Below are 25235 nucleotides of genomic sequence, written 5' to 3' on the forward strand. Positions count from 1 at the left end.
TTATTTGAAATATATGTTGTGACTTCTTATAAGTACTTAGGTATTAACTTGTCTAGTAACCTCGGTTGGTCCTCAAACATTTGCAGCATTAGCAAGGATGCCAATCGTGTACTATGCTACTTGCGCCATAATCTACGTCTTGTTCCCCCTTCAGTAAAACTACTCGCACATTTAACACCTGTTCGACCCAAACTGGAATACGCATGCTCAGTGTGGGGCCCATACCAATCTAACCTGGCAACAGCACTGGAATCCATACAGAATCACACAGCAATGTTCATTCACTCTGACTACTCTTACCACGCTAGCGGCGCTACACTTATATCATCTCTGAACCTTCCAACCCTCAAGCACAACCACAAAACAGCAAGACTGTGTCTCTTTTACATGTTTTATTGCTCGCTGCTTCACCAGACCGACATCACGATGCCTGCGCATCACACTTCATCTCATCATAGCCATTCAAAGGCTGTTTGTCCCCCTCCAGCTCGCACCACCACTCATCTTAACTCTTTCTTCGTTCAAACAGCGAAAGAGTGGAATCATCTACCTGCTGAAGCAGTGCACCACTCCAGTAATTCATCGTTCAAGGCATTCATTGAAAATATAACCGAGATATGCCCACCCCTCATGTAAAACCCCAAATGGGGTATTTGAGGTAATGAATGAATGAATGAATGAATGAATAAATGAATAGATAGATAGATAGAGATAGATAGATAGATAGATAGATAGATAGATAGATAGATAGATAGATAGAGATAGATAGATAGATAGATAGATAGATAGATAGATAGATAGATAGATAGATAGATAGATAGATAGATAGATAGATAGATCACAGCTGTTGGAATCCGGGTGGCGTAAAATGACAACTGCATGCACCAATTCTCAAATGTATGTACTATAACTTCTTGGAGAGCTACAAGTATACAAATAAAGGAAATTGTACTAAAGTAAAAGCTGTAGCACTTAGGCACTTCTGTTTCTCTTGCCACTGCAGCTATGGTCTCAGTGCAAAGCAATTCACAGGCTGCAGATGCCTCAACCAAGTAGTTTACATTAGACCTTGTAGAAATGAGCATTGCCCTTCAAATGGTCTACTGAAAACATGTGATGGTTATGTACAGCATGAAGCACACAAAAAACAATACGATGAAGCAACTAAAATGATAACAGGAAGTCTGAAAGGCAAACTGGAACATGCATAGTTAGGTGAAATCATGATGGCCAAATTCACCGTTTGTTATATCGACAGATGTTAGACCGACGGCCGACTCGCACATGGACACACACACTTTCTGACATAAAACACTTATCGCACAAGCCCACCGACCTAGGTGCCTCATAAGAATGGATGTGTTGGCAAAATTTCTCACCCAACCGCGCAAGCAACAGTGACATGATAAATGGGAGCTATGTGCAACTACCACTGAATTAATATGTCCTTTGACATAAACACTAGTGCAACAGTCTGGACAATGTTAGGTCTTACCAAAAGACAGTCGAACTTCATAAACAGTGCCAGTACAACAGCGTATAAAGCAGGTGGTGTTTTATTGAGCAACTGCTGCCCATAATACTTGAATAAGTTGGCTATTTTTTTACTAATTTGGATCCTTTTCTAAAGTGTTATTCCAACCAGTTACTGTATATCTTTTGTAAAGACCATACCTGAGGAAAATTGGGTGTCTACCTAGTTGACATTTCCAAATTCCCTGAGTTTTCTAGGTTTTCCCTGACTGCCTTTGCAAAATTCTTCGAGTGACGCAGAACTTTGTTTTATGTCTAGACGAGCTGACACCATGTCGCCCAATGCTGTCACTCTCTAATAAACACGAATAAAAAGGCGACTTAACCCAGTGTAAATAGTAAGGAGTAGCATTTATTATATATTCAAAATTAAATCAGAAGGGAGGGGTTAGAAAAATGCACAATGAATAAAATATATTTGAAAAAAAAAATGGTAACACTAATTGCAAATCAAGTCAAACATCCTCAAATACGAATAAAAAAGAGATCCATACAGAAACAAATGTTTTCAAATATGAGCTATTTTTGTCGATTGATAGCAAGCTCATTGGTATGAGGCCTGAACTTTGTCACAAGTGAGATTCTCTCTCAACAGCTGGTGTGTCAACTTCAACTGTCCTGACATACTCTCAGCCCGCACACAATGCCTCAGTGTTGTGTTTCACTGCTTTAAAGTGTTTATCTTGGTTTGGATGAAGGATACCTGCATTTCGGCATCAGCAAACACTTTGTTTTTTGAGCTCAAGCTCCTTGAAAGAAGTGGCGGCACGCGTCCTTTCCTGTTCATTCCTCAATGCATAGGTCCTTTCTGTTCTCATTCTCCTTCTACCACGCGTTTGCCCTACGGACAATTTGAAGCATCCTATTCATCAGTTGTACAGACAACGTCTGATTTTTCGGACTCTAAATGGGCAGCAAAAACGTCCGTAAGATCGTGCAGTTCGAAAAAATGAATGCATGTATTTTACTGGCATTAAGGGCTCAAACTGCCACAAGCACATCTGAAAAGGCCTACCAGTACACTCATTAGGCATATCAGTGCCCGTACTGTGACAGGAGATGGCGGGTGGACGCATGTATAATTAAGGAATAGATACTGTGTCCCATGATAATTGCCCCTTCTCACACTTGTTATGCTTCACCACGTAACATTTCTGTATTGAACCGAAGCTGACTTTCGAGAACCAGCATTATGCAATGCGCCATGCTTACCGAGCTTCGAAGCCAATCACGAGGACCACAAAGATGGAGTCGGTGCCATTGCTTACAGCGGCGAATCCTTTCAATGAAGAACAAGGTGCCGAACGGCAAGAAGCTTAATAGCGAATGTTGAAGCAGCTAGGCCTAGCGTTTACTGCGGCAGCAAGGTAATAAAAACAGCGGCAGTGGTGGCTTTATTAATGCCGTTTCGGACCCGCGGTCACAGCAAAAGGTGCAAAAAATCAGACGACGAACGGTTTGCGCATCCGAAATTTCAGACATTCCTATAGATTGACTCTATGGGGTACGTGGTGGTGCCGCGAAGCCGTCCAAATTATCAGGCACCCGGAAAGTCGGTCTTTGACTGTACACTGCCAACTCCTTCAGCCGACGACAAGGCGTCAAAATACCTATTTGTTAGAATCCCTTTCTCTTATGCGAGCCAGAATTACCGCGACTTTCATTCCTTTTCAATAAATTTACAGCTAATTTTCTCTGATAAAAGTACAAATTCCCTGAGTTTTCCCTGAATAGTTCCAGACTATTCAAAATCCCTGAGAATTCCTGGTTTTCCCGGTTGGTAGACACGCTGCTAAAGAACAGACTGGTGGGCTAGTTGGTATTTCACCACTTGAGGTGCAGCAAAAGAGAGAATGTAGGACAACAGAACAAAACGAAAACACAGCGCTTGCGTGCATTCGCAAGCAACCACATGCAATTCAACGTGTGTCTTCGTCCTCTTCTGTTGTCCTACGTGCTCTCTTGCGCTTCACCTCACGTCGACCATAGCTGTCCAAGGGCCAAATTTTAATATTGAGTCTATATAAAGTTAACAAATATACAATCATTCTCAGATATATTAATCTCGGATATATCAAATTATAGCCTATACTGGACAATTGTAAGAGTTGAACAGTTGTAAAAGCACTGTACTACGTGCATATCGAACTTCCATTAACCACCACATTCAATATACTGAATGCTAAGCCCCTGAAAGTGCGGTTCTGTTAATGGGATCACAGTCACTTCTCACATCACCAGAATTATTCATGCCAACGAAATGGTACTGTTTTGCCAAATTCTGAAGGGCAACAGCAAAAATGAGCAAGGTGCGTGTCAGTATGTGAATGGCTCATGTAGCAACGGTCTTATTTGCGCTCCATATTGGTGGATTTGCTTTAGTAGGTTTAACCGCAACCCAGCCACATAATACAGTGGAGCATACTGATAGCAAAAAGGACCGCTGTGCAGTGAAGTGTACTACCTGCGGCCTGTTCGTTATTGGAAACAGGATCGCCACACTGCTTTAAGAACCCAAAAGATGCCCCCCTGTCTGATACATGTGCTTCACATGAAAGCGTGGATGGTACCCACTCTTTTCACGGAGTGGCTCCAGGCATGGTATGCCAAACTGGAGATGTCTTCACCACTGAATTAGTCTTGTAAAGTTTCCATGAGCGGCATTTTAGGTTTCTGCGAGCGGCCAGAATGAATCTGACTCCAACCCCTATTTGTACAAATTTTTACATTAGTTTGGATTTAACAAAACCCCCGAATGCCCCTTCTGGCCTTCATGGAAAGACTACCACAGCAACGGTGCGCAAGGATCATCGCTGTGCCCTTTGTGGTCACAGAGTTCGTGCTGAAAACAATTCATTTGTCTTCACAGAGATGCATCCGTGGGAATGGATTCGGGTGTCCTGCCGTTCTGCAGGCTGAAAGCCACTTTCGAATCTAACAGCATCTGCCTGATTAACTCGTCACTGATTTGTAATGATCAGCCATTGAGAAGGTGCATTGTAGAAGAGATGTGGCTGGGTATGCCCGTGCGCTATTCACAGTGCAGGTGCGTTGATGGCAGCATGGCGCACGTAGGCTGGTTTGCTTCTGCGCTGCATTCATTTCTACCTTATCCTCAATAAAAATGTGCAACAAGCAATTTGACGCATGCAAGGCGCACTGCGTCAAGGCTTACTGCTGCGACACATGCTTTTAGGGTTAGCACTATGATCAGTTAATCAAATAATGTTCTGCAGTGTGAGTGACTTGCAACATTCATCTGCAAAATAAAAAAATAAGTAAACTTTTGCATTTGACGTGGCCTTGGAGTAACAAATCATTAAATTCCGGCTTATCAAGATTTCAGGAGTCTTGTTCGAGACGTGAGGAGTTTTTAGATAAGCTTCAGAGAGGCATATTGTGTCTTTCGAATTATCTATATATTGAACTATTTTGCTGCCTCCTTCAAGTTCAATATATCTGGGATGGACTGTATATATAATTTTGAAATTATTTGCACATCATGTGTACCCTAACTCCTAAGCATGCACATCATCAGCCTTACCTTGGCTGCACTATCTCCATGTGGTATCACAACAGAACCTAAGATGTATATACTTATACTGGGGCAGCATACTATGCTCCTCTCCAATCTGTTTGTTTTAACGTTTGATAGACTGTTGGGCCAACCACATAGACTAAGCATCAAAATCGTCGTATAGGTAATCAATATCCCGATGTACCACAGCTTTTGCCATCGTGCTTATGATCCACTGTTATGCGCAGTGTGAATAGCATACAGGTGAGCCACTGCACACTGAACTGCATACATGAACACCAGGGTTCACAAGTCTTAGAGAATGTGTCTGCGCAGTGAACTTCCTCTACTCTCATGCCCCCTCCAATGTACGCAGCTTCTGTTCACTGTCACATTCCTGTACATACTGTTAACATTTTAAGTGAATACTTTTGCCCTTTTTTTCAGTGTACAATTTTGTGTGTGGCATGACTTCTGAGCTCACATCCCAGTTGGCCATAACTTTTGAAAAGCACAGTTCTTGTGAACTGAACTTCAGATCTGCCTGAGCTACATGGTTACAGTAAAACCTCGTTAAGCCGTACCCGCTTAAGCATTAGTTTCGTTTTAAAAGTAGTAAAGTCAAATCCACGACTCAGCGGCCATTGAACATAATGTGCTTTGTATCCGCATAAACTGTACCAGCTTATTACGTACGCATCGGTTAAAACGTAGCGTTTCTACATTTCGTCGCTCAAACACGGTGCGTTGTCTCCATCGGGCGGCCTGGCAGAACAAGCCTCAGAGATCGGAACAACGGCCTCCAAGCGCCCTGTGCATTTGCACCTGGAGCCACATCAACATCAACATCATTCCGACGCCGTGCCAGATCGTGTGCCAGAGAGCGTTGTGGCGTCGTGCAACGGAGGACTCGCGTCATGCTGAAGCTCGGATGAAAAAGACACCGGGTGCTCAGCATAGAAGAAAAACTGGACATCGTCCGTGCTATCGAACGTGACACAAAGAAGTCGGCGCTGGCACGCAACAGGGATCTGCTGTTGACTACGGTGTGTGGAATTTGGAATGCGAAGTTGCTCGGCAGTGCTGCCGCGACCGCGAAGAGATGTCGGTTACGAGGTTCGACTTTTCGCCATCGTTGCCTCTGTTGTTGCCGAAGTGTCAGATAGCGACAGTGATGAAGTCGACACGGAAAGCGACAGCACGGGCGATTTATGCCCGACAGCGGCAGAAGCTGCGCGTTACGTCAGCCTCATGAATGCAATCGTCGCGACGAGAACAGGGGCACGATAACGTAACTCTATTCCAAACGAAAAGTATTCCAAACTGCGGCACCAGGCAATGAAAAAGGCGCCCCAGGACTTCTGCAGCACTACTGTGCGCGTGCACGGAGAATACGTAATGCCAACAAGGAATCTGCCATGCGAGTGTTTGCTGAGAAGAGGGGGCTGGCTGAAAAGCTGGCACGCAGCTTCAGTAAGTTTGAGGCCGCTGTCGTCGTGCTAGGCTACCGCAGCATCAAACAAAAATAACATTTTAGTCGCGCGAAGTGAATAAATACTGCATGTTTTTTCCCCCTTTCATCGCACTCTCTTTGAGTTCCGTTTTCGAAAGGTAAGTGGGCGATCTCATGCTATTTCGGTTAAACAGTACTACCGTTTAGTACATACTTTTTCCGAGCTCCGGCCAACTATGGTTTAAGGAGATTTCACTGTATATGGCAATTATGATGAATGAGGTAGCAATTGTAGCTAAACAAACGCTTCCCAAGGTTGTCATATATGGCGCAAGCACACTTATGTTTTTGAGCGTTTACGTGTGCATTTATAATTTACTCCTTAATCGTGTGTGAGATGCATCCAAGAATGCCGGACTTAAATGTAAGAAAGAAAAACACAGCCTTTGCACAAGAACGTATGATAGCCAATATTTCAAAGAACTAAAAGCTGACATGTCGAGCTTTTAGCACTAGTGATCGGGACCTCTTCTGTCCTCGTTCTCATAACAATTACATGAGGTGCATAAAAGATACTACAGTAATACAGTAAAACATTGTTAATTTGACCCTCGTTAATTCGAAAATTTGGACTTGTCCTCTGGTCTTGGCAGGCGTATGCATTATTGAATGCAATCAAACTCTTGTTAATTAGATTTGGCCACACACTGATTAATTCGGACAACTTTCGGAGCTCACTGAGCGAGGAGCGCCGCAAATTTGTGACGCGAAAGAGCGAAAACGGCGCTAGCGTCCAACTGAAACAAAACAGCTATGGCAAATTGTCCATATTGCCATAGTCAGCGCAAATTATACCTTAATGGCAGCAGCACCAGAACGCTTGGTGCCTATTTGTGCCTTCAATGCCTTTATTCTTCTGTTTACTGCCGCGCATAACACCGCATTGGCCACGTGCTTTCATAACTGCGTAATTGCTATCCAAGATGGAGTCGATAACAGCCACAATTACTTCTGCAGCGGTTGCAGAAAACGGTAGTTTCGTTTTGACTTGCTACGGTGTGTCGGCCACGTGCCACAAAAAATGGCGTAGTTGCCATACATGATCGCGTCGATAGCGACCGTGGTTTCGTCCGCAGTTGCACTGAACAGTAGGTTCGTTATCAGTGCATGCGTTGGCCGCGTGCCTTCAGCACCGCAAAGTTGCCATTCATAATCGCGTTGATAGCGGCCATGGTTTCTTCTGCAGCGGTTGCGTAAAGCAGTAGTTTCATTTTGACTCCATGCACGGCTGTTGAAGACGAAGAGCACCAACTACATCGCCGTGGACGGACAATCTGTTGGCAGTCAGCTCACTGGCGAGAAAACAATGTGGATGATCACGCGGATGAGTGCAAAACTTGTCGCAAATGAAGGCGTGCGCTGCGGCCATACTGAGAAGGAAGTCGCAAGGCCTTGATCGCCGCTGCGAGAGCCAACGAGTCCCGACATGAAGAGAGTTGCAGCTTCCACATTGCTTTTGTGCAAAATAGAAACAGGATTTTCTTATTCATTCACTAAATAAAAGCATGTTGAAGCAGTAAATATTTGCTTATTGTTTTCTGGATACCTTTGATAATTCGAAATTCGGTTAATCTTGACATTTTTTTTCGGTCATCACGTAAAGTCCAAAATAACAAGGTTTTACTGTATTACAAAGGATGACTAGGTCTAGTTAAACAGTAACGAACAATTTCTGTATAATTGTTTCTAGAAATTTAGTCATTTTACATAATAAGGTGATGCTCATGAATTGTAAATCTCAATGGAATCACCGCAGACTCCACCAAACCTTCCCAATAATCCACAAGGCCTTGTGTGTCAGAATTTGCCAAAGAGTGACCTAAGGCACCGATGCTCAAAAGCAGAAGGCCCAGATTAAAATACTTGGAGCACAATAAAGTTTGTCTGTTTGTATGATATTTTACTATGCATTTATAGAGTGACACAATCTGGCACCCTTCAGTATTGACTCAGATTTCCAATCTGTAAAAAAAGCTTATTAAAAACAAGTGCAGAACAGAACGCATGTTTACCTTGCCTTTGCCTGCATGCATGAGAGTCTGGCAGTTAGCAATAGTGTTCCGCAGAGAAGACTCATCACGGATGCACGGAGCATACTGAATTTCAAAGAAGAGCCCCCGACCTGTGGCCTGCACAAAAAAAAAAAACAGACAAGAATCGTGAACACAATTCCTTACAGAATTGGTCTTACACTATAAAGGATCAGCTATACTACTCATTACACAAGATGTATGGTAAGGTAACTGTGCAGGATGTTATCTAAGAAAAGGTAGAAGTTCTCAGCCCCCCCCCTCCTCCTCCCAGCACCAAATAGACAGTTTTGGAGCCACACACACAAGCTGAATAACTGAGTGCCAACCCAGAATAAAAAGTGGAAAGATGCATGGTCTAATATAGCAACATGAAGTTGTCTATTCCATGCATACTCACCATAGCATCGCTAACAATGTGCCTGGTTTCCAGAAAACAATAACTTGTGCAACATGCTTTTTGTCTGATGTTGTGTAAGTCAAGTAGCCTAAGCAACAAAATGACGAGTTTTTATAGCTGTGGGTTAAATTTTAGTCTACAAGAGCCTGACAAAGATGCGTCGCCACATAACTGCAACATCAAAACAAGACGGTTGCCGAAACTAGTGAACTTTACTGGCTCAAAACATAATATGGGCATGAATGGTCAGGGGAACCAAGGGACTTGATTTTAAATGCATAAGCTTTTCTATGACTACCAAATGAAGAAATCTGTTAATCTGTTTGTCGTGCACGATTGATCGCTACAAAGAAATTAATGCATAAGAAAAAAACAATAAATTCAAAAGAAGAAACGGTGGTGGTGGTGGTGAGTTTCCAACGTATGAGCCGACATTCGGAAGCCAAGTGTCTTACCAACTGGGCTAAACACCCACGCTTGCAGAAAGTGAGTATATCTGAACCATATGAATGTGTTGTACCAGTGGTACAAAAAAAATCTCAAAAAAGAACAGTTTCTATGAAAGTTGAAAGATTTGGTGATGGTAGAATAAAAGCCATCTCTAGGACTACATATAGAGCCAACTTGAAGCATTGTAGACATTCGAAAAATTCTGATTTTGCGAAAATTTAATGCCAAACAGGCCACATCCCTGATTCGGTTTGGTGGTTGGGGATGCACCTTCCGTTGGGGTGCTCCTTCATCGACTGAAATACCACCAATCTCTGAAGGCTCATGGGCTTTGCATTGTGCAACACAGATGAAGCAGTCAATGACTTCATAAGGATAATAAGGAGTGATGAGGGGCTATATGAGCTTCCTCAGAGCCGATAATGGTTCGACACAGATGGATAACGTGCCAAAGAGCGATAAGGGCTTAAAATGGTTGGAGCAATTCTGATAAGGTTAATAAGAGTGGGATAAAGTCCAATTAGGTTGATAAGGATGAATAAGGGTTGATAAGGCATTTGCTGTGACATAGTTATTAGCGCTAACAAAACTAATGGAAAAAAAGTTGGGACAGGACAAAGCGACAGGACACTAATGCTCTGTCCTGACCCAACTTTTTTTCTGTTAGTCTTGTTAGCGCTAGTAACTATGTCACAGCAAATGCATCAACACCAACTAGCCCAACTTTCTGCGTTGATAAGGCACGAATTGACTGCAATAAGGTTGATACCTAACAACCCAATAAGGGTTGATAGCGGTCAATAAAGGTTTATACTGGGTAGATCAAGCTTGATAACAGTGATAACGACACTGAGCTTTGTGGCACAATACTTACGCATACTTAGACAACTCCAGTGGAGTTTCTGCATAATATTTTTTTGTTAATAACAACCACATGAAGCTAAGGGAAGCATAGGAGAAATAAACTTCATAAAAAAATTAAATGTATAGTTCCTATGCAAAAGGGAAAAATTAGAAGAAAAGACAGCTTGCCACCAGTGGAAGTTGAGCCCACAACCTCTGCATGATACATGTGACACTCTACCAATTGAGCTATAGCAGTGGATGGGCCCCACCAACTTTCTAAACTAGAGTATGCCTACGTGTGTGCTAAATTTAGCACTGGGAGTATTAGGTAGTGCCACTAATGGCCATGGCGGTAGATGCAGAACACCTATTTCAGCCACATGTGTTACTTAGTACAGTCGAATCTCATTAATTCGAACAGGCTTAATTTGAACTTCCGGTTAATTTGAATTGATGCTGTGGTCCTGTCAAAGTTGTGTATTCCAATGGGAAAAAACGCCGAGTAATTCGAACTCGCCAGCCCTTGTGACGATTAATTTGAACATAGCGTGCTCCGACAATGTTCTCGTACTGTGACAAGAGACTGCGTGTGAACGCGTGTATAATTAAGGAATTATGTCCCGTGACAATTGCCCCTTCCCACTCTTGGTATGCTTCACCGCAATACTTAGCGTATGCTTCATCGCGTAACACTGCTGTGAGGCGCAGCTGATTTTCGGGAACCGGCATTATTCATCACGCCATGCTTTCCGAGTTTCGAAGCCAATCGCGAAGATTACGAAGGTGGAGTCAGTGCCATTGCTGACAGTGGCGAATTCTTTCAAAGAAAGATATAGTACCAAACGACAAGAAGCTTAATAGCAAACGTCAAAGCACCTACATATAGTGTTGCCGTGGTGGTGGCCACGGCTACCAGCGGATCTGCATGCGAGAGCGCGGTTCGAGGTGGCGAGATAATAAAAATGGCGGCGATGGTGGCTTTGATTAATGCCATTTCGGACTTGCAGCCACGGGAAAAAGTCGGTAATATCGGACGGCGAAGGGTTCTCGCATCCGAAATTTCAGGCGTTCCTATATGTTGACTCTATGGGTTACGTGGTGGTGCCATGAAGCTGTCTGAATTATCGGGCATGTCCCAAAGATCAGCCGTCCAGAAAACCGTTCGTTGACGGCACATTGGCAACTCCTCCAGCTGACGACATGGCGTCAAAGACGATTCGTTACGGTCCCCCTCTGTTACTTGAAGTCAGCATTAGCGTGACTTTCGTTCCCCTTCAATAAAATTACAGCTAATTTTCCCTGATAGAAGCACAAATTCCCAGATTTTTCCCTGAGTATCTCCAAACTATTCAAAATCCCTGAGTATTCCTGGTTTTCCCTATCGGTAGACACCCTGTATCACAGAGCACACTTCATACCAAAGTGTATTGAATCAAATAGAAGAGGAAGAAATTATCTTCTGGTATTATTCCCAAACATGTGTATTAAAAAGAATAAAATATATCTAAAGCAGTGTTTTGTAGAAGGAAGAGTTATACAAGAATGACATTGTTACTCGGCACAGAAAGGCATCTAAAAATTTTCAGAATATACATCTTCAATACAAAGGATCTGTGTAATATTCTAGCAAATATAACCTTTTATGTAAAAAATCTCTTGAGATATAAAAGAACATTAATTCTAGTAACTAGCCCTAGCGCGATGCCAAAGTCGACTACCGACAGTCTTTCCGCACGAAACTCGACTCCTTGCGTGGACGATGACAAATGATACCGACCAAAGGCTGTTAACATCAGGCAGATAAGAACTGTGACCTTTAGAACACGCAGGATATCTTTGTATTAGTGTACGGCAGCTTTGAAACGGTTCGGCGAAGAAAGCAAAACTCTGTAGTGAAATCTGACGAACCGAAGTTGTCTTCTGCGTCAATGCTGCTTTCAAAGTCAAAAAGCTTGCATGCAGATGCATTGAAGTAAGTAGAAGTGTGACGTTTCCATGCATGAGCGGCGCGCAGTGGCGACGCCATCTTGGAACCTATGAATGCTCATCGCACCGACCACGCCCCTTCTCCGGAGGCACTTTAAAAATACATGTGCTGCAGAAAAAGAAAACCGAAAACCAAAACTGACTATATAGTTTTTAAATAATCTATTAAATAGCGGTAGCTATCTGCGAGCGCTCAGAAAGAGGCAAAATACAAATTTGTAACTGTTGATAGCAGGTTATCGATAAGAATAGGTACTAAGAGAAAAGTGTTAACAAATAAAACTTAAAACAATTATTATTTCACCTGAATGACTCTTGTGATTATTTATCTGAATTTTACATACTGATATTGCTCAAGGAAAGAGTTCATGATAGTGACAGTGGCATGCATTTAGGAGACCTACAAAATGTATCACTCACTGCTCCATACTGTGTTCGCTTCACCACAAATGGGAGCCGATCGTCAAGTGGAAGGCAGACTATGTCAAACTCTCCCTGGTTGCAGAGATGCTGTGAGCAAGAAGGGACAGCATAGATTAGACAGTATAGATACTGGCCAAATGTAGTAAAAATGTTTTGCTAAACTTGCAGCAATAGTGACACATCATGAAAGAACAACAAGTAGGTTGAGTAAAATAGCAAAAGAGCAGGTGTACACCTTTCGAAATAAAACCGAATTTCATGTCAGAACCATTGTGAGAGCCTTAATAACTGACATTGTCATACAGCAATTTAATGCTTTGCTAGATGATAAACAGTTGCCAAAATGTTAGCCTCATGTTGAAGGATTTGTGCAACATTTACTACATGAAATTCTTTTTATCGTAATATGATATGAAGACCTTAATTTTTCTACTGGTGTAGGTGTTTATTCTTGTGTTTGTACAGTACATTGCATTTAAAACTGACATGCTGTTTTGCTGAAATGCTTGTGTTGTTTTGGTTACCCCTCATATTGTACCCATTTTAGTGTTTTCAACTCCTGAAATGGTTCTTAGGCTGGCAGTATATATATATATATATATATAAGATAAACATGCCAGTGGGAAATGTGCTCCTCATGGACAAATTCACAAAATTTGCGCACTTTTTTACTGCATTCCGATCGTCGCGATGGAGCAACAATACAGCTTTAAACCCTGGTTTTAATTTGAGTGACCATAGTTAAGCACTCCCCATATGGGAGTCGATCCCAAAGATAGTGCAATGACAGGCCGACCCGCGGCGGAAGTGAAGCAGGCATTAAGCACACCCTATACGTGGGCTGATACCGAAGATAGTGCAATACCAGGCCAACCTGTGGTGGAGGTGCAGTTCGCCATTAAGGGGTCCACATGCACAGCTTCGCTAGCCATCCTTCCTCATCGCCATCTTTCCATCCCTCACTGTTTTCACAAAGACCTCTCCTTTCGAACGATGAGGATGCTCCTTTCATTGGTGCGTTTTCTCCAGGATCTCTCTGCCCTCTATTGTAGTTCTTTCATCGGCTGTTCGCTCTGGTTTATCTGGTCAAGCTTGAATAAACGAAAGTGCTCCTTCCTTAAGAGTGGCTGCATGATCGCTTTGAGACGGCTGCTTGCACAGAACCTTTAATTGCCCATTGGAGCGGCAGCACCACCAACTCTGAATATGAGCCAAGCATGGATGACAAGCTGTCATCTGATGAGTCAGAGTGCGAGCCTGGCTCGCACTCTGACTCAGAAGCTTGGACTCAGGAGATGACAGCCTGTCATGCACGGGCAGAAGAGGCAACTTTGACATCAGATTCTTACTCTGACATCATGAAAAAAGTACTGAATACGACACTCTTCTCCAGTGTGCTGCATGTATTATTATTTTTGGATGATAGGAATGCGATGATCATACCAAGGAAGCATGTACCATTATCCGTGTCATTTTTTTCCCTGCTATATAGCCAAAAATAAACAACTGTGTTTATTTGACAATATCATCCGAGAAAAAATTCGGCATGGGAGTGTGTCCGCTCCGAAAAAATCTAACTCTGAAAGGGCTATAACTTTTTCTAGGTGATTTCAGACAGGAAACCAATGGGATCGCACATCCGAATGACACCACCAACCGATTCAACATAGAATGAACAGGGGTGGGAAGGCATAAATGGAGATTCATTGCTTTGACCAGTAGGGATGTGAGATAAATAACATTGATTGATAAAACACGGGGTTAGTGCAAAGGATATCAAGTTGTCCTTTAATGTTCACAAGCACCTCACCAAATTAATCCATTAATACACAACCATCAAAATCATTTAGGGGTCCATCCATTAATAAATTTTAGAGCACAGCTCTAATCAAGATTAGCTTAAATATGTGTGAGGGCATTTAAAGTTTAAAATATAATTTTTATTATTTGTTCTGATTTTCAGGAGTTTTCCTGATGGGTACGCTGGTAATCATGGTGATTTAATAGAGAGCTTGTGTTGCCCCAGTAGTCTGTTAGGATTCACGCGGCTAAAGTTTTAGCAAGACATAACTGAAAGGTGCATAAAACCCACCTGAAACATTTTTTCTTGAGTAACCGAGACCGCAATGATGTCATACTTCTTGGCAACAGGAGACTGAAACTGAACAGGGGCAGATATTTTCAAGGCAACTTCAAGAAAACACAAACATCCGGTGACAACCATTTGTTTCCAACAGAGACGGAATCCTTCTACTTAAAAAATGGGTGCAGCATCTATTATCCTACATTATATAAGTTTGCTATCTTTTTGGGTGGTCTAGTGGATGAATAAACTGACTGAGAAGTTATATATGTACAGGGCTTCTTGGTAACCTGTGCGAAGTGTTTAAGAAATTGGAACAAATTAAACCAGCTCAATTTTGTTCACTGTCCTCATGAGCTTAACATTTTTGTACTTTCTTCTTAATCATCTGCACAGAGTGACAGATAATGATAAAATTTATTTTTAGGTGTCAACCTACATTAAAAAAATCGAATTGTGAATATGTACCAACTGCCCCAACTTTTGGTACTTTAAAAAGTTGCATAGTACAAGGGGAGTATGGAGAAATATATATTCAAGTTACTTCACCATGATATCTTTTGTGCACTGAATTTTCTTGGATTTCACGTGATTTTATTGCTGTGGCTTCTGCACTAGCAATGTTGTTACCCTCATGCTTCGAATGTACCATTTAATGCAGCATATGTGCATGAATAGGCCATACGCAATGGCTGTGTACATGTGATTAGGACTTTCTCAGATTCATTATCTGCCAAGCCAACCTCCTTGACCCGATACCTGTTTCTGTTCATCAATGCGAAAATACGACTATTCCTGCAAAAATAGTCACAGGCCTTTTACACTGTCTCACAGGGATGGATCTTTTCAAGACACCTGTATTGTGGTGCAATGGGATGCCCTAACTATTGTTTCTTGCCACTACAGATAACATGCTATATAAAGCAATCTAGTAAGTTGGTGACAGAAATCCCTGAAGAACTAAGAACTAAGAAAGACAAGGTGAATGGAGGGGAGTGTCTGTAACTGGATAAGGGAGGATAATAACATGTTTGATGTAACCAAGTTATTAGCCTGTGCACATTCACTTTATCTCAGACTATGTGCCATAGTGTGTGTGTAAGTTTTGACTAGTGTTCTGTTCTTGCAGTAAATGCACATTCATTGCAAGTGGCAGGATTGTAAGAAGTGGGCGTGGCCATACTAAGCCTGACTTTAGTACATTTCTGACAAGACACTGCCGTGTTTTTATAAAGGGTCCCTGAAACCGTTTGGAAAAATTTTGTAGACGCGTAGGGTACAGCCACATTAAAACATTAGTGCCACAATTTAAGTCAAGTGTCTCATGTTAAGAGAGCTGTGGACGATTACAAGTTATGCTCCTCCATAGCCATGCATCATGATGGGACACCATGTTGTCTACTTCTGGTTGTCTAGGAGAGCGTGCGTGAGGCCTCTTCAACCTCTCTGTCAGCTCCCTGGTAGTCGATCCCAAGCGGGAGCTATCGAAGCAGCATGCATTGCGAGCATTCTGTCACACCACCAAGCATGTCCAGTATTCCAACAACCACAGGCAAGCTGGGCTTTTCAACGGGTGAGTGGAGGCATAAACTAAAGACTCTCAATACTACTATTGCTGTGATGAAGGAGCTTTAGTGTAGACATACGTGAGCGGCCTGATCGTTCTGCACGGTTGAGTCATTTGGTGGAACAGAGCTTAACCAGCCGAACAAAGAGCTAATGTTGCTGTAACCAAGTGTAAAACATTTTAAACATTTGGAAAAAAAAACCCCCATGTTCACAATTACGCTCCTGCTAAAAATTTACACCCGAAGCAATGTAGAATACACTTCGTCACTGCTACTGTGTTTGGCTGAGCTCTGCGCCACCAGGTAGCTGCACCGTGCAGACCGTTCACGTTTGCGCTTCTGCTCATCCCTTGAAACGGCACGGTGAAATGGCCAGGCCCAGTCCGCTTGCGCTAGCATTTACCCGAATACCAGACGCGTGAAACACTATTGTGGTAGTAATCCTCCAGTGTAAAGTGAAGGCCACAAACGCAGAAATCCTGGCGCCTATTGGATTACAACAGTCTGATGCATTGCAGCCACCCCACTCATCTGCTGCCTTGCAGAGGGACACAATGCCGCAGCTTGATATATTGCCAGTCGCTACGTTTGCAGCCCACAACGTAACAAGGGCGAACCATAGTGCTTGCAAAAAAAAAAAGAAGAAAAGAGAGATCAAGACCAACACTAACCATGAAGCTCTTGTCAACATGGAGCACATTGTAAAACAAGCAGACAACACTTGTCGTGTTCCAGAAGTCATGAATGTAGTGATAAATTTTCCTTGTGCATTCTCTTTCAGTTACTTTCTTTTTTATGGAAACAAATTAACTAACAAGTATTACAAACAACATTTGTTTGCTACAAAGCTAGAAAAATTATCGATGACGCACCCTGGGCAGCCAATCAGATAGCTCGCCCTACAGGTGTCATATGGTCACCTTGCGTCGCCTGGTCAGGGGCGGCTAAACACTCAGCCGAGTGGAGTGCTGCGATCGGTAGCGATGTACATTTTTAAAACCTTATAATAAATTACACGCTTTATGTGGAGAACTTAGATTAATGATCAGAACAACCTACTCTAACGACTTAGTACGTTTGTACAAAATCGTCGAAGTCCACACAAGGCCACTCTTGTTATCACACAATGAGTAAATGAAGCGGTTCCCTTACTTTCACTCAGGTGGCACGCTGGCTAATTATGAATATGAAAGTAATAACTGTACCGTCTAAAAGGCAATACTATAAGAAAGTTGTATTCACAGGGGAAAAAAAAGACGTTTCGTCAAATTGTGCATTTTGTTAAGCCAAGGTTTCCATGCTTCACCATTAGAAATTACTTCGCAGCTTCTTAGAACAGTCTTAGTCAACAGCATCTAATCAGGACTCACTTATAAACAAATCCCAATAAAAAAACTTGAGTGGCAAGTACGGCATCAAAAGTGCTGGTTTGTGTGGTTGAAGTTGCATGGGAAGCAGAGCTTTGGCAAGATGTGCATGCAATGCTAGCAGCTCTCATTAAATAGTACCATGCTTATATGCACAGCCTTTATTATTATGGCCTGCAAATGAGCGGCCATCATTTTGTTGATTTACAATAGCGGGGTGAATTGCAAGGACAACATAACCACAACAGTGTCTGTGATAACAACCGAGACGATGACGCGGCAGCCCAACACGTAGACAATATGCATTCCTTTGAGCATTGTCAGGGCACTTGTAAGCTCACTTCCAGTTGATATTTTCTATTCTGACTGGTCGCTGATGCATTTGGAACCACACCCATGATTACACATTGAGCATGGCCATCACAGCTTCCATACTGACATGACAGTTGTTTCATGAGAGCATTTCTGTGTTTTACATGTATTTAAATAAGGAAACCGGAGTTGGCCCGGAGCCAAAGCTTCCTCTTAAGTTTGGTAAATGGTACTGTAAATGGTACTCACAACCCCAGAGATGGCATTTGATGTTGTAACTACACATAACAGTCTATAGCATTTGATCGCAGCTGTATCTCCCTCCATCAAGGTCTAAACTATGCCACACCAACAGGGAAAATGCAAACACTTAGCATTTTCAAGTGGTCTCTATCTCAAACACTGAGTGAGCCCAATGCTGCTTAACTTTGGTGAGCTGACAAGAGCAGCATGACATGTCCAATGGCCACTCAACATGCATAAATCCCCAGGTTGCCCTTTTCACAATCCATCACTTATTTCTAGTAGAGTTATAAAGCATATCAGTGCTTTCTATGTCAGCTATGCATTAAATTACACAGGAAATGGCACATTTGCAAACTAGATACCTAATGGCTGCTGCTTATGTCTCAAAAGGGGGCAGCAGATATGTTTCACATATCTGCTTTTTTTTACAGAAATTAGGCACAATATACTGTGTTGCGTGATACCTGCCCATGGCAACACAGATTCTTTTTCATCAATGCTAGCGAAGATGTCCAAGGGGCAGCAATCACACAGATTTGCTTGACACTTCTTATAATATTTTCGTATTGGACAATAATATGCATGACTGTGTGCAGTTAAAGATGGGTTTGGCCAGGTGGGTTGAATTATAAATAATGCCAGTATCATAACTTGAAGGCATATGCAATAAAATGCTCAAGCTACTGTCAAGGTTTCTTATTTCCTTTTAATTTGTTTTTTAAGGCTTCTTTCAGCAGCTGTAAATGCCATATGAGATTCGACAACTCTAACATACTTTACGATCTACAACAGCAGGAAACACTTACCAGCCTATGTGACTCGGCACTGTCTGTCAAATTAGCAGTTAGTCGTGTGAGAATTCTAAGCCTTCGATTTCGTGGTGTCAATGGCTGAAGATCTGGATGAGTCAATGAGTACTGTGGAGGTTCTGGGATCTGGCATGAAAATAAGAATATAAGTCAAAATACAAAGGGCTGAAACTGTGATGGGATTGCTACACACGCCATGCAAACTGTGCCTGGATTCATCTTTAAAAGATGTCGCTAAAGGGTATTTGCAGAAACCACGTAACATAATGCAATAAATAAAAGCTATTTTTGAGTCTATCTGTGTCTGACCAAGACTGCAACAATAGTAGTTGTTGCAATAGTAGCTGTGACTCACCAATCTGCACTAATATATGGACAGTTCTTGTTATCGTTCCTACTGTAAAAATGTGAGCCCAACGATGACAGCAGAAAACGTCAGACAATTCTACAAGGGAACCAAACACAATGCCTTTCATATGCTCCTGGCTAGGAAACCCTTCACCAATGTCAGCGTGGGCACCTACTGACAAAGTTTGGTAAATTAACCCGACCACGAGCACTCACCCACCAAACAGCTCATCACGTCGAATGCCTTTCAAACCTGGTAAATGCTCCTGGTCATACTGATAACAGGTCTCTGCTGCCTCAAATCAAGGCCTTCATTTGTGATGAGGTGGCCCTCACTGCTTCCCATTACCTGGAGCCTGCCCAACCTCTGTCCTCAACAATACAGCTGATCAGCTGTGACCAGGTTGGTAAAGTTTTTCCCTGTGGCCACGAGCAAGCTCTCATCATTGCACTATATTTAATGTTTAAGTCCTTATGTAATCACCTTCTTTATCATTTCTGAAGATCTATTGAAGTTGTAGCACTTGAACTCTATACTGGTGCCACACGATAAACTTCTGATTGCGATAAAGCCCAATCTGGATCAAATTTCCCGGTCATGACTGGCTCCTATGTGCAAGTTGCTCGAGGGAGCCAATTGCAGTCGTGAATTTCTATCTATATCGGGCTTGTTCGCAATCAAAAGTTGTCATGTGACATCAGTATCATCTGGTTGGCAAGGACATGTGGGTTATTTAATTCTGAAAATTTTGTGGCATTCCTTTAGGCCATAAAGAGTTAAAATTCTTGGCTTAATTCAATGTAAAAGGTATATGTCCAGGATAATGGAAAGTGTTTATTTTAATTCGTTTTATCTTAACTCATCGTGAAGATTACAGCTTCCTCTCAGAAATGAATAGACAAGCAATACAGCCAACTTTACTTGCCTTGTTCTTAGAGCCAAGTTCACTAGCTCCTATGACAACGTTGAGAGCAACAACGTCATATCCAACTGAAAACAAAAAGAAAAGTGCAACTGTTAAAATAAGCTCAAGTAATACAGCGGTTATTCAGGCTGCCTTGTAGATACAGTATGTGACAATTTAGCCCAAAAGAATGTGGGACAGGAAATGAGCAACTGTGCTAACTAGCAGCAATATATGCACGTTCTGAAATCACACTGCACATGTTTTGTACTATAAATGCATGCTGACAGCCAATTATTTGGGTGTTATCATTTAGACTGCAAAATATACAGCACACCTCACATCAAACTCACCAGGCCTCAAGCCCTCCCGTTCAGAATGCTTCAAACCAACACATACCCCACGCAGAACAAACTACATCACTACATGCATGAGCTATACACAACATCATATTGCGAAAACTGCCTTAGCGCACTAGACGTACATCACTTGCTCTGGCCATGTGGTCAGACCCACGCAAACAAGAATCAAGACTTCGCCAAGCTACAAGAAGCATTACGCAGCAAAGACCTGGCGGAGCAGCTCTGAGCCATGAGGCGAGCCCACAATGCGGCCAGGGAGTTAAAATTCCCGGTCCCAACGTGGGAGTAGCCCGCTCTAGGGGGCCTTGCGCCCCATACCTCGCAGGACCTTTCAGTAAATTCATTCCACCCATCCATTCAATCCAGCCTTCCTATTCAACTCTGTTGTTTGTTTGTTTTTCTTTTTCTGTGAGGTTATGCAGTGCAACTTGCCTAAGGTGAATACACTGCAGTCTTCAGGCATTACGTTGGCTTGTTGTTTAAAGCATTCAAAACTGATCTCAACAGAGTAAATCCAACTTACAAAGCAGTTTAGTCACTAAAAACCATGAAATCTCACAATTATTGATTGCTTCCCAAATATTAGCATAGGTAGTGTTACCCAAAACAAACGGCCTTAAGATGCTTTCATGATGCTATCTCTGGAATAACTTAAAATCAGGACGCCGTTTGCAGCTCTTGTTCCTCACTGTGGTTGGAGGTAAGCAAAATTTGATAACAATAAGCAATCAAGAAACAATCAAGCTGGATGAAGTGAGATGAAACGTACTTCTCGAGTTAGAGTGGCTGAAGATTCTTATTGTAGTGAATTACTATGAAGACGGTACCTTACGATATGTATGTTTACCCCACGTATCAACCCCATTGAGCATCATAGGGACCTGTGTCCTAAGGCAAGCTTTCGTTCGAAATAACCAGTACAGTCCCGTCACTTAAAGTTCGTGCAAAATCAGAAATTTCCCTTAGAAAAGAAGAATGACAGACTTACGCTGAAAAGCGGTCTTAATCTTTTTGATCACATTCGATTTGTCCAATTTCTCCGATTCTCGTTGAACAATTAAGTTCAAATCCATGTCGACAGTTTCTTGCCCTTGAGTTCCGCGGCTTGGGTATGCAGGGCACTGAAAAAGAGATTAATACCATAACAGGCCTGTTTGCCTGGAAAGCACGTTACAATAGAAATCTTCAGTTAAACCCGATTTAAATGTTGATACATCACGGCGACATGATCGCCTACATCACAGTCGTAAAGTGTTCACGGAGTCAACACTTTCCTCGCCCTGGTATTTTCATTACACGTTCAGCGATCGAGGCCAAACACGACACTATTCAGCAGCTAACCGCACTACAAGGTACTGTACAGTGTTACAAGAACAACTACATTTTAATTTCTTCACGTCAGCAACAGCTTTTACACTAAACAACAAAAGGTGAAGATGATGTATAAGTTGCTAAATGCAGGAAAATTATGGCCTTAAGCGAAGTAAATTAAAAGGGAAACAATAAATGTTACCTATAAAGATACACTCCCCACGCCGAACATGTGTTCCGTGCGCGCCGTTTGTTGACAACAGTGTTACCAACGCAATAAAGGTTTTGATCAGAAATCGCTTAACCTTAAGATTTTGACAAGACTGCACAAAATTAGTATTGAGTAATATCTAAAAAATAAAGTTATTTTTTTACATTTTAAATAAAATTTTTCTGAAGTGTCAACTTCCGAAGCAGTTTTATTTGAGTTAGTTTCGGTTTTGTTTTTAAAAATTGTTGCGTGCGTGCAAGTTTTTTCGGTTTCTGTATGCGAGGACTGCCTGTGCAGTTATGCACAAAAGTTTTCGAAGTGCGGTAGATGGCAAATAATACAGATTTCGCACTAAGCATCCAGCCTAAAGTTAAGACAGGCGTGCAATGTCCGTGCCACTAATGGCGTTTTTCACTGGTCGATCTGGAGCGGCCGCCGAAATCCTCGAGCGAGCGCTCGGGTTTCACAAATCCGAATCGGCCAGCGGAGCGCAAAAACGCTCCGCGGCGGATCACACAGGAAGTCTGCGTACACGTCGCACGAACCGGTTCCGAAAACCATGCCCTACTTCCGTTCTGTACGTTTCCACGGCAACCAAACTCGCCGTCCCCCGTGTGTAACTTGACCGTGGCAGTCGCATAGTCCGTCATTTCCATGTCGAGCCTGCAAGGATTGTGCATGGACAACGTGCATAGAAGTCTTCGTACAGCACCTGCGTCACTTCGTAATCGCTGTCGTCCGCGCTCTCATCGCTAAACGCGAGCGCTGCAGCAGCACCGAACGCAGCCATTTTGCGAAGCAACACAATGTTGTGCGTACAACCGGGTACCGATTTCGCTTGAAAACGGAAGTGACGCGCGCTATTTCCGCCCGAATCCGCGCCTCGGCGGCGGAGCAAGTGAGAGCGATCCGGCGCGGAGCGAGTTGATCCGAAACGACCAGTGGAACGCGCGAACCCGCTCCAGATCGACCAGTGAAATTCGGATTCGTTGCCACGGAGCAAGAAATTCTGCTCCGAATCGACCAGTGAAAAACGCCATAAGTCTTTCTCTATAGTACCACATTCAAATGCGTAGACTGCTTGCTTGCGCTTTGCTTGCACAGAAACATTTTCGTAGTTTCCGCATTCTGAAATATTCTGTGAATATATCTGCGTTACGATCATGCTATTTTGACTACTTTGTGTGTATATTTCAGGTCAAGCCACTGGTGTCGTTAACCAGATTTCTTTTTATTCTGTCTCTTTCTTTCTGCAGAAGGGCAGCGGATTGGGCAAGTTTTTGTTAATGGATTAATCGAGCCGGTCTTATTTTGTACCATTCATAGTGAGATCAACTTGAATGTTCATTGGCTGCATATTCTGAGACCTCAAATCTCTTATCAATATTGGTTCAGCTTTTGCATGCTAACAGAGGCCCCATGTGTCAAAACTCGATCGAGAGGAGAAAAAGGCACAAACAGGTTACATCTACTTCTACAATTCCGCATGAAATTTTCAACGAATAATGCGTTATTGAGCCCATGTCAGATTGAATTTAGACCAGGATGCTCGATATGGTGCGCACATGTGGATTTAGAGGGACGCGTTAAGCTTGCTCGACACATATATACAGCATAAGCATAAGCATAAGCATAAGACAGTGCGGAGCATGTCGTAGTCCTTAACATTTTATATGGCATGAGTTTTCATCGGTATATTATAAATTGGATATATGAATTTTTAAAGGATAGGAAATTTTATTGTTCCCAAAGTGGCTTGTTGATGCAAAAATATAATCAGTCAAAAGGAGTTCCCCAGGGATCTGTCCTTTCATCTACTTTGTTTAACGTTTTATGAAGCTCAGTTACACTGTGCGATACCATACAAGTATGCAGTGTACAATATGCAGGTGACATAACATTCTTTGCACCTGCGAATGATATTCACTCATTAGAAAGAACACTGCAGTGATATTTAGCCACGCTTGAAGATTGGTTTGCATATATTCGAATGTCACTTAATGTCTACAAACGTTCCTTAATTGTTTTTTTCATTGAATGTACCGAATATCTCTCTCCAATAGCGTCAGGAAATAATTTCGCAAATTGACTTCATAAAATATCTAGGTGCACGTAATATGCGACTCAAAACTTAGCTGGCGAAATCGCATTGATCCTGTTAAATCTAGAGCAGCACGCGCTGTTGGCATGATAAGCAAACTTAGCCGACATCACTCTGGGCTACGCAGGGAAACTCTAATAATGATTTATGGCATGTACGTTCGACCAATACTGGAATATGGGTGCGTTCTATTCTCTGGTGAGACAGCATACAAGATTAAACCTCTGGTTCCTCTAGAGCGGAGGCTCTTCGCAATTGTCTTGGTTTACCAAAATTTGTAGCTAACGATGTTTTATATCAAGAAGCATGACTGCCTACTCTTCCCTGCCGATTCCGCATTCTAACACTACAAACGTATTTAAAATTTTATCAATCTTCTTTGAGACGATCACAATTTGTGTTACGCTCGAGCCACCCACCGCCGCAAGCCGCACCGCACGAGTGCGGTCGCGCGAAAGATTGCACGTATCAAGCACTTGTGCACAACCTTCGGTTTACAATGTGGAAGGTATACTCTGTGTACACAGTGTAAATGGTAATTCGTGCACAAGTGCTAGATACGTGCAATTTTTCGCGCGACCGCAAGCGTGCGGTGCGGCTTGCGGCGATGGGCGGGTGAGGAGCAAGCAAGCAAGCAAGCAAGCAAACTCCACACCTTCGGTCAAAAAGGGGCAGCTCAAGGATTTTCCTGTTAAGTAGTAGAGCACGATTCCTCGTTTCCTTTGTCAGTGCAGGAAGGCACTTCATCGCCAAGCGTACTCTAATGGTAGTTGCTAGGGGGGCGAGGAGGTGGGGGAAGGGAGGAGGTAGGTATAGAAGAGGCCGGCCTTCCCCTCCCCCTCCCTGTTCCGGGGAGTGTATATATAGATGTAAGATCTATATGCTCGATCGTCAAGCGGTGACTGCGCACTAGC

At 42.7% G+C, this 25235-nt stretch overlaps 1 protein-coding gene across 3 annotated transcripts in view; it reads right to left on the minus strand.

Annotated features, from left to right (window-relative positions):
* The window catches only part of Rpp30 (ribonuclease P protein subunit Rpp30), a 46337-nt gene extending 21342 nt beyond the window's left edge, over positions 1-24995 (minus strand). Inside the window, exons 1-7 of one of the 3 annotated variants that reach the window (XM_075681796.1) lie at positions 24977-24995; positions 21687-21819; positions 20358-20422; positions 19081-19209; positions 14791-14859; positions 12696-12785; positions 8576-8692 (exon numbers count right to left, since the gene is read on the minus strand). In XM_075681796.1, coding sequence (XP_075537911.1) covers positions 8576-8692; positions 12696-12785; positions 14791-14859; positions 19081-19209; positions 20358-20422; positions 21687-21771 — 555 coding nt within the window. In that variant the 5' untranslated portion in view covers positions 21772-21819; positions 24977-24995. Of the gene's footprint in view, positions 1-8575; positions 8693-12695; positions 12786-14790; positions 14860-19080; positions 19210-20357; positions 20423-21686; positions 21820-22211; positions 22290-24976 lie in introns of those variants that run through there. The other 2 variants (XM_075681795.1, XM_075681797.1) reach the window with 2 other exon arrangements.
* Between the last annotated feature and the right edge of the window lie 240 nt (positions 24996-25235).

The sequence above is a fragment of the Dermacentor variabilis genome, chromosome 2, assembly GCF_050947875.1.
Source record: "Dermacentor variabilis isolate Ectoservices chromosome 2, ASM5094787v1, whole genome shotgun sequence".
NCBI lineage: Eukaryota > Metazoa > Arthropoda > Arachnida > Ixodida > Ixodidae > Dermacentor > Dermacentor variabilis.